Source organism: Ziziphus jujuba, chromosome 6, assembly GCF_031755915.1.
Source record: "Ziziphus jujuba cultivar Dongzao chromosome 6, ASM3175591v1".
Classification (NCBI taxonomy): domain Eukaryota; kingdom Viridiplantae; phylum Streptophyta; class Magnoliopsida; order Rosales; family Rhamnaceae; genus Ziziphus; species Ziziphus jujuba.
Genome location: NC_083384.1, coordinates 25,667,682 through 25,678,261, shown reverse-complemented (window position 1 = coordinate 25,678,261; position 10,580 = coordinate 25,667,682). Strand labels below are relative to the sequence as shown.

General features: G+C 33.2%; 1 protein-coding gene and 2 pseudogenes across 2 annotated transcripts; all 3 read right to left on the bottom strand.

Annotated features, from left to right (window-relative positions):
• Window positions 1-479: 479 nt before the first annotated feature.
• Window positions 480-1,839, bottom strand: LOC132799292 (glyoxylate/hydroxypyruvate reductase HPR3-like; annotated as a pseudogene).
• Window positions 952-2,369, bottom strand: LOC107433560 (glyoxylate/hydroxypyruvate reductase HPR3-like; annotated as a pseudogene).
• A 640-nt stretch (window positions 2,370-3,009) lies between these two features.
• Window positions 3,010-8,337, bottom strand: LOC107433558 (glyoxylate/hydroxypyruvate reductase HPR3). 2 transcript variants are annotated; one of them, XM_016044858.4, is made up of 2 exons: window positions 7,705-8,337; window positions 3,010-3,552 (listed from the first exon to the last, which is right to left on the bottom strand). In XM_016044858.4, exons 1-2 carry the CDS (start codon window positions 8,203-8,205, stop codon window positions 3,028-3,030), a joined length of 1,026 nt encoding a protein of 341 aa, XP_015900344.1. In that variant the 5' UTR covers window positions 8,206-8,337; the 3' UTR covers window positions 3,010-3,027. The 2 variants fall into 2 exon arrangements, with proteins under 2 accessions (XP_015900344.1, XP_015900343.1); XM_016044857.4 differs by lacking the exon at window positions 7,705-8,337 and adding an exon at window positions 5,097-5,704.
• Between the last annotated feature and the right edge of the window lie 2,243 nt (window positions 8,338-10,580).

The following is a 10,580-nucleotide window of genomic DNA, read 5'->3' as shown; positions in this document are numbered from 1 at the left end:
AAAGGTTGTGCACACGACTAACACTTTGTGCACAACACTCTTGGCCAAGTAAACCCAAAACCATACCAAACTCCAACAGATTGTAGAGAATTGAGTTTAGGGTAATTCAAGGACCAAGTTCATCATAAAATTATGCCATATCGTGGTATAGAACTAGGTTTAGGACCCAAAGTTTAACTTAACTAGCACTTCGAGATATTTCTTTAAAAAAAAAAAAAATTCGAAAATTCATATTTATATATTATATTTGGGTTTTTATATATTTTTAGATTTGTGTTCTTAATTTAGTCAAATTATGGTTTTCTGCAATGATTTACAATAAACTAGGTAAACAAAAATTTATCAAAAATTTTACAAATTGCAAAAATTACATGTTTTGATCTTTTAATTCATATAGTTTCTGGTTTGCTATATTATGAAGTTTAAAGACATCAATTTATTTGATCAATTTCATCATGCTGAAATAAGTGGGCTATGAATAATTTTTTGAGCTCTAAAATATGGATTCAATTAATTGTGCATAAAACTTTCCATGTTCTGTTTCACCCCATGTTGTTCATCGATAAAATATTGACTCCCTCTCTCCATTATATTATTACAAGACCAAGGAAATGAACACAGAGAGTTCATAATCGTCATTCAAGTTGAATTCACGCGACCGGATAAGAGTGCAAAGGTTTATCTGAGAAGAAGCTCTTCAAGTTGTAGATTATCAACTCCTCCAAAGCTTCAAAGCATTCTGGTGTCACAACTGCACAATGAGACAAAACGACATTATCTAATCCAAATAGCTCTTTGGCACATCAGGTTCATTCTCAAACACATCCAGTCCAGCACCACCAAGCTCACCACGGATCAAAACTCGTACCAGTTCCTTTACATCGATTAGAGCTCCGCGTCCCACATTGATCACAACTCCTTCCTTTCCCAAAGCCATTAGCACATCCTTGTCGATATATGTTGTACGTTTCTTCTGTCAGTGCACAGCGCATTATGAGATGTCTCTATTAGCTGCTAGCTCAAAATAAGAGTATGGAACGCTTTGCTTCTTCTTCCTCGAGTTGTATGAAATGCTGCAACCAAATGATAGGAGCCAATACTTCCCAGACCCACAATCCCAATTCGTTTGCCTCCTAACTGCAATTATTAAACATGTCATTAGGTCAGATTATATGCTCCGTGCCATAAAAAAATCAATGCATGTGTTATTGATCCTGGTTGTTTTTCACAGCAATTCCTCTGAACTTCACAAACTGTGCAGTTAAAAATACTAAAGATAACTAAAAGATACTAAAGATAACTATCTTGTAGACGTTTGAAAGCACTTTCTTTTGCTGTAAATAGCTCAAACCAATTTGTGTTTTTAACATACCAAAAGATAATAATAATAATAATAATTGTCTCCTAAAAATTTAACATAAAAGTGTTGAACTTTTTAAGTATTCTTTAAAAAATTCAGGGCTATTAATACCTAAGACAAAATTTTAGAAACCAGAGTACACAACCATAAAAAGAATACTGTTATAAGCATTGAGTATGGAAAATAGTGCTTCAATAAGACTATGGATTTCCTTTCTTGTTCTTGGGTTAGCAAGGGGAGGTTGAGTATAATTCAATACTGATGGCAATCAACATAAATTTCAAAACCTTTCTAATTAACTGTGTAGGATGCCAGTCAGAAAATAGAAGGCAAAATGGAGTTATTCTGCAGAGTGGTTTGGAAAACCAGAAAGTCCTAATGGTTGATATAGAAATCATAAAATTCAGCACAAAACTCACAAAATTTTGCGTAGGACACTTGGAAACTTCAAAGGACTCCAAAATTTGCTGATAAACCATAATGATCACGGATAATCAATCAGATTTTGAAGACAGATTATAAGATTGGACCCTGGAACCAAGTGGGTAGTCTCCCTTTTGAGGCCACAACTCAGAACGAACATATCGGTCACCGGCTGACACACGGCGCAGAACATCGATTAACAGCGCGACAGCATAGTCAGCCACGTCTTCACAGAACGCAGCGCCGGCATTGGTGACGGCAATTCGGCGATGGCCACACTCGGAGAGGTCGATATGGTCGACTCCGGCGCTGGGAACAACTATAATCTGGAGAGAAGGGAGGAGCCAGAGGAGGTAGGAGGAGATGGGGGTGGGGTCCACACAGAGGAGGGCACGAACGGACTGGGCATGACGGCAAAAAAAGGAGTCTCGCCAGAATTTAGAGGGTCTAGCAAGCAGAAATGGGTCAGTAGGCTGTCCTGGAAAAGAAAGTCAAAGGTCGGCGGGCGATGAACCAGAACAAGAGGTAGCTCATCCTCATCCTCTGCTTTTTCTTCTTCATATTGTTTTTGTTGAAAGCTGCTCATATTGGGCAAAAAGCATTACTGACACCTGGACCCTTTTTTCCATTTTTTGTTAAAAACGGAATAAAAACTATATACTTTATTTACGAGACCGGTATACAAGAGCATCTCAATCGGAGAGTGAAAATAAAGTAACAGACACTGTATATCAAAAGCTCAGCGTCAAGGCAAATGTTTACAATAAGAGGCTCTATTAGACCTTATTAGCCAAGTCATTGTCAAGGCTCTGTTTACTTTTTGAACTTAATTGTTTTATGTAAAGATTATATCATGCCATTGTTAAGAGTCTGATTATGAATATCATACTACACCATATCACCTCACCTGTGTTCTTGCACATAAAAGTTTTTTTCATGAAGCCTTTTTTATTTTGTACCGTAACTTGCTCCAACAGTTCAGCAAAGGGAAATGCTATAGAAGAACAAAAGGTCGAAACTGGAAACTACGTCTAAACTTACAGAAATTGTATCTAGGGCTGCACTGGTAGATCAAATCTTGATAAAACAACAAGAAAAAGTTCATTTATCTGTGTACCTTCACCGAAACAAAGCTGGATCGAGGTCTTTGATCAACAAGAGATATTGATTTTAGCCATGTAGATTCCATTATTGATTGATACAGCTTCTTGATCTTCCTTATTAAAGTCTTAAGGTTGTTTGCTTTATTCTTGATGCACAACTGACATTAAAGGTTTATTCGAAAAGAAAGCTTTCAAGTTGGCTAACACCAGTTGGAACACTGACTCAAGGGACTCTGGTGTCAACACAGCTTTATGTGGAGACAGTACAACATTATCCAGAGTAAATAATTCTCTAGGCACATCGGGCTCGTTCTCAAACACATCAAGACCTGCACCACCGATTTCTCCTCTTGTCAAAAACTGAAACAGCTCCTTCTCATCTACAAGAGCGCCACGTCCCACGTTGATTAGCACCCCCTCCTTTCCAAGTGCTTTCATAACTTCTCTGCTAATTATGTGATGAGTTGCAGATGTCAGCGCACAACAAACTACAAGAACGTCACTGTTTGTGGCAAGATCGTAGACATTTGCAAAGTAAGGGTATGGAACGGATGGTTTTTTCTTCCTAGAGTTGTAAGCAATGCTGCAGCCAAATGCCATAAGCCTTTTTGCAACTTCGGAGCCAATACGTCCAAGCCCAACAATCCCCACTCGCTTTCCACCTATCTGCAATCATAACTTCAGTTAACGAAAAATAATTTTAAAACAAAATACCATTAAGTTACTTAGACATCAAGCATAGAAATCAAAGAAAGTAGAGTTAAATTGTACCGTTCTGGCTCTGAAAAAAGAATTAAGACAAGAAGCTGGGAGGGATGATACTTAAAAAGTCCGTCAGGACCAGAAAGACTATAGAGTCGATTACTCATTGTGCAGAAGGCCAAAATAATGAAACACTTCAAAATATACATGTTAAAAAGTGAAAAACGAAAGCATAATGCCTAGAAATTATGGAGTGCAGAATCTGCTTATCATAGTTACATTGGTTTTAAAAGTCCTGATAACTTATCAGTGTAAATCTACCTAAAAAGGAATACTAGTATTGTCTCGTTCAACCATATGTAACCACTAACATATTCATCACAACATCAGTCATGGTAACTTCAAAATGAATGCTGTTAAATGTTTGCTTTAAAAAAAACGATACTACTATGCACGATTATACTTCTCACTTCGCCTCCCTTATCGCTTAAAAGGACAAAATAGCTGAGGCAAGTCTAGAAGCCAAAGAGTGCTCTTTAAATGCTCCCACACATCCTTACTAACACTAGTATGGTGTAAGATAGGTTTGGGTATGGCACGGCTAGAACCTGTAACCATGGGCTAAGAGCCCAATGCTCTTTTCCACAAGCAACTCAAAAAACTCTTCGTACCGTACATTTTTCCAAGTCCATAGTGTGCATATATTGTAGCTGAGAAAATGGCCTTTGATGATCTGACATATGGCCTCCCACGGAAAGTACCAACAAAATTGTTTAGGACAATACTACCTAATGTGCCAAGATGTAGGGGATAACATATGCTGGCAGAATTACAGTAGACACAGTTATCAAACAACATATGTCTAAAACATTGTTGAGAATATAGAACAGATTTATGGAAACAGTTACTATTTCTGAATGGCATAAAAGAGATTAAAATATCCTAGGATATTATGCGTTTCGAGTCAGTATTCAAAATATATAATTCCAGTATATAAAGTAAGGAAACGAGATGGTTAAATCAATATACAATTCCTTTTATTAAACCTGTATTTCTTTCAGGGATTAACCTTTCATATGAATGTTTTATAACATTCCATCAACACAGGCCCCTTCAACGGTCACAATATTTCTAGTAAAAAGGTTTCAGTTCATTTTTGATAAAACAGTAATTATTTATGGTCATCTGAGCTAGATCATGACCCTATTTTCTACTCACCAATAACAGAGTCATATTCCACTACGTATGCTCCAATTTCTTTGTTGAAAATGAGCAATCAATCTTGTGTGCAAATTGAAATTAAGAATCCTGACTTTTTCATTATCTAAAGGATTCAACGCAAAATTTTAACAAAAAAATTATTTGTATAATTGGGTTGTAAGCCATTAAATGGGTACTATCATTGCTTACATGAATTCAGGCATTTGATAAATCCAGTAGTAAACAGTCCTAACCCAAGAATTTCAAAACGATAGCAATCAACGCAGAGATCTAACAAAAAAGGACACCTTAGATCCAAATGGGTAGTCTCCTTTCAAGCTCCACAATCCGGAGCGCACAAACCGATCAGCCTCCGACACTCGTCGAACAACGTCGATCAGCAGAGCAACCGCAGAGTGGGCGACGTCCTCGGAGAATGCATCACCGGCACCGGAGACGGTGATTCCGCGGTTGATGCACTCGGCCATGTCAATGTGGTCAAACCCCGGCGGCGGTGCCAACCAAAAGCTCCAATGATGAAGACAGGAGGCGGATGGTTTCGGCGGTGAGTGGGGCCATCCCATAGACGACGATGACACGCACGGATTGGGCATGGCTGCCGGAAAGGAAGCAGTGGAGTGATTGTGAAGAGCAGTGGGGGTCGAGAACTTGGAAGTGGGTACGTAAGAGGGTCGTGAGTTGGGTGTGTAAAGAAAAGATGCGGTGCACAAGAACTAGAGGAAGGTGTTCTGACTCACTATCAAAGTCATTGCTAACTTTGCTTTCATGGATCGACATGGTTACGGAGTCAACGGGAAGGAGATGCAGAAAATACGGGTCTTTTTCATTATGAAAAAGAAGTATGTTCACGTCACCAAAAGTTCAAACTTATTTGCTTCCTTGTGTGTAGTGTGTACAATTCTTCATATATATATATATATATATATACATAATTAAAAAAGTTTGATATAAAAAGTATCTTTCTATTAAATCATAAAATTCATCGAATATATAACTAGATTCAAATTTGAATTTGATGTTTGTAAAATTAATAGAATTATTCTACCATAAAGAAATAATTTTTTTTAGAAAGAAAACAGAAATAGAGAAAAGTTTTGAAGGAAATTTTGGTGAAAAACGAATATGCCCTATCCTAATTCTATGCAAAATATCAACGAAATGTGTACAAAAATAAAAGATGTGCCAAAGGAAAAAAAATCTATGCCTGCACTGCACATTACACGTGTTCTTTACTTTTTGCTAAAATCAATACATATTTCACATGAAATATAGAGACACTTTTTCATTTTGATTAAACGAGATGGAGTTCCCTCTTTTTCAATTTCTTTTTGCTTTGGAGAGGGAAAACGTCATCTGTCGCTTAACTACTAGAGGATTTAATATACACAGTTATATTTTATTGAAATTCAAGAGGATTTAGTATTGAATTTATTTTATTGTAATAACACAATGTCAAAAGTTATTTATTAAATAGTGGATTTTCTATTATTAAAAGATGAGAGGAAGGAAAACAATAAAACCAAAACCAAAAATTATTAGCGGTATATCTACTAAATTAAAGTTCTTCAACTATCGTCTTTGCAATATTTTTTTAAAAATAAAAAAATATTACAATGTTCTCCATAGTTGTAATTTTTAATTTTTGAAAAGTTGATCATAGAAATACAAAGAACAAATTTTCGCTTTGGTTTTGAAAATTACTTTAATAAATTGAAAATTTTTAGCCACCATATATTTTTTCTGAGTCATCTTTGGCAACCATTTAAAAACTTACCAGTTTTCATTTTTACTTTTTTAACTATCATTTCTCACGTGTCCATTACCCTCTGAAACCTTTAATTTTTTTTATTTTTTTTTATACGTTGTTTTATTATGTTTCCCTTTCTTGCATCTTTTACTAATAGAAATAATGCTATTCACTTAGGATATTGGATATCCACTATTTAATAAATAATTGTTTTTAATGACACTAATGTGATAAAAAAAAATTAATGATTCTAATATTAATAAAAAAAAACTAACACTAAATCCTCTTGAATTTTTTTTTTAAAATCTAAATGTGTATATTAAATTCTCTTGTAGTTAAGATATCCATGGCCCTCTCCAACTTTAATCCCATCCAAGGCAATTTTGTGCATATAATATTATTAAAAAAAACTTTAAAGGCAAAAGAAATTTGAAAAGAGAGAACTATGTCAATATGGCACTTGTGTAATTAAAATGAAGAAGTATGGACTATATCTCATGTGAAAAATGTATTGATAATGGCAAAAGGAAAGGACATATGTAATGAATAGAGTACATAAGCAAATGTTAGAGCAAATGATGCGAGTACGGCTTAATGGTGTGAATTGTTCTTATGTGCACCTATAATATCGATGACACTTTAAAAAAACAAAAAAATCGTTATCAATATTTACCATACAGTTCAAACATTGTCGCACCGTAGCATTTTTATTTATATATATATATATATATATATGCAAGTTTTTCACTCATTCTGGTAGCTGCGATTGTTAAAAATATATGTTCCCGGTCCAACATTCACACTTTTCATTTTGCTAAACCATCATAAATTTATGCTTTTTAGAGAGTCATACTCTACCGCTGTCATATCCAGAAAAAAGATAAAAGTGCTATAGAAATCGATTCATTAGGACAATTTATGATGAAAATTGGTATAACCGTGCTCATAGATCAATAAGGAAAGCTCTCAGCAAAAAAATAAAAATAAAAATAATGAAATAAATAAATTAAATAAAAAATAAAAATAAGTAAGGAAAGCATCCAAAATCATATATATATATATATATATTTTTTTTTCACATTTTCAAAAAATAAATAGACAAAAGCCGAAGGGGCATTTTACAAGAAAGTAAAAAGACAAAAACTGACCTTGGACCCAAGTGGGTACTCTACGTTTAATCGCCACAGCCCAGAGCGTACATACCGGTCAGCCGCCGTTAACCGACGAAGAACGCCGACCAGCAGAGCGACCGCATAGTCAGCTACATCCTCAGAGAAGGCATCACCGGCATTGGTGACGGTGATGCCACGGAGGCGGCACTCGGAGACGTCAATATGATCGACGCCGGCGGAGGTCGCAACCACGAGCTCCAAGGAAGGTAGGAGTCGAATGGTGTCGGCGGTGAGCGGGCAGGGACCGTAGACGACGAGGGCACGTACGGACTGAGCTTGGGAGTAGAGGAAGGAGTTTGGCGGTGAGTGAGAAGAATGGTGGGGATCGAGAACGATGAAGTGGGATTGTAAGAGGGGCGTGAGTGGGATGTCAAAGGAAGGAAGACGATGCACGAGGACTAGAGGAAGATGATCTTGATCCGACTGGACCTGGTTTTGAGCAAAGCTTTCAAGATCTGAACTTTCTTGGACTGCCATTGTTATGGAATTCTAAATAGGAGGACTGCTGTGCTGTCTAGTAGAATATGGGTCTCTAACTTCTGAATATGCCCCATCTTCTTTTACTTTAGCTTTTATTATTATTATTATTTTCCCCTTAAAGTATTTACACTAGTGTTCCATCTCAGGTACACAGCACCAAAAAATTAAATATTCTTTGTAATTAATTAAAATAATGTGATTTATAATTTAAATTATATAATTAAAATGTACCATAAATATTTAAAAATATATTAATTATAATAAAAATATTTTAACAAAGAATATACATAGGTATATTCAATTTGGTTTTCACGCCAAACCGATTCGGTTTATGTCCACCTGGAATTCAAAATAATTAAAAGTTTTGTTATAAAATATAGCTATTTAGAAAAAATAAATCTTATAATAGAATAAATCATAAATGAATTTTTATATCTCAATTATTAAAACAATTTAATGATTATTAACGAAAGTTTAGATAGTAAAATCATTTTACAAGATGAATTTGATTTGAATTTCCTGTATATATATAGTCAAGCTTATATGGTTTTAACATTAAAGTTTATTTATTAATCATTGAATTATTTTAAAAGTTGAGATTTAAAATTAATTAATTATTTAATATAGATTAATAACATAATAAAATTTTATTTTTGAAAAATAAACCCTATCAAATCATATAAATAATCAATACAATTTTTCAATCATAATTTTTAAGGGGATTTAATAATTAATAAAAAAGTTATGATATATGTGAATACTACTAAAATTCATATGGAGAAAATAATGAAAAAATGTTTTTTATTACTAAGTTTTAGCCCATTATTTATATTAACATTATCCCAATCTTTTGCTATATAATATAAGGATATATTAGGTAAAAATAATATATATGAAAGACCATAATTTCTTTTCATTTTCTCTTTGTCTTTACATCCCTCTGTCTTTTATATTTTAAATGCATATACTATATAACAAATTTTAACATAATTTTAACTTTTACAAAAAAATAAATTAGATTTTAAATTGAGTAAAAAATACTAATGTATAATTGTTAGATGATCACCACCAATAACAAATGATAATACAGTAAGATAACCTAACAAAGTTAATTATGATTAAGTTTTAAGGTAATTTACATAATTGGTTTTTAAATGATATCGTGAGTCACAAGTTGGTAACGAAATTATATATATATATATATTTGTTATTTTAATTTTTGAACTTGTAGAAATGCAACATCATTGGTCCCTATCTAATTTTTCATCCATTCTAAACTGTTAAGGTTACGTGAACTAATTTAATGTTAAGCGACTAAAATGCTAGAAAAAAAATTTGGATATCAGCATGTAACTCAACATTGTTTAGCGACCAATTATGTAAATTATTCTACATTTTCACATGACCTTAACAGTTTAGAATGGATGACAAATTGGCTGGGGACCAACGGTGTTGTATTTCTACCAGTTTAGAGACTAAAAGACCAACAACAATAAAATAATAATAATAATAATAATAGTTTGGGATCAACTTGTTACTCATGACATAGTTTAAGGATAAATTATGTAAACTACCCTAATTTTTATAGTAGGTAAGACATATTTGATAACGAGATACCGACTAATATAGGTATGCATATCGAGAAAATTTTCAATAAAATGGTAGTACCAAGTCAATCAGTAGCACTCCAAATTATTCAATGCCATATTTTAATAATTTACATATCAAATCAATATCTTAATTGATTTTGCATATTAAAAAATTTTTGTATGAAAGGGTGGTACCAAGTAAGCTAGTGACACTACAAATTATTGAAAGCCATGTTTTAACAATTTACCACATTAAGTCAACATCTTAATTGATTTTTTTTTTTTTTTTTTAGGATTGTAAATCCTTTGCACACTTTAACTTCTTGTTGCATCTTCATCTTTCTCCACCTTTATTGTGAATAAAAACAAAAGCTTAAATGTACATTTATTATAAATAATCATTATGCATAGGGATAATTGGATCTTCTTCCTTGAGGTGTGGGATAATTACACTGTACTCTAAGGTTTTACTAAATTGTATCTCCCTATCGTCAACATTTCTAAGTTAAACTTAAATCTACATGGGTATCTAAATATTTTTGTACATTTAAACATGAGCCCATATGTCAGTTTGATTAAAATATGATTATTTTTTTATTTTATTCTTTCGTCGCTTTCCTCAAATATATATATATTTTTCTTTCTCTCCTTAATTGTCAAATATAATTTATTAAATAAAATATAAAAAAAAAATTGTTATTTATTATGACAATCACTGATTTATATGATAATTTTTAATTAAAAATATTTAATTATATAATTTTTTTTAAAATTTTTAAAATA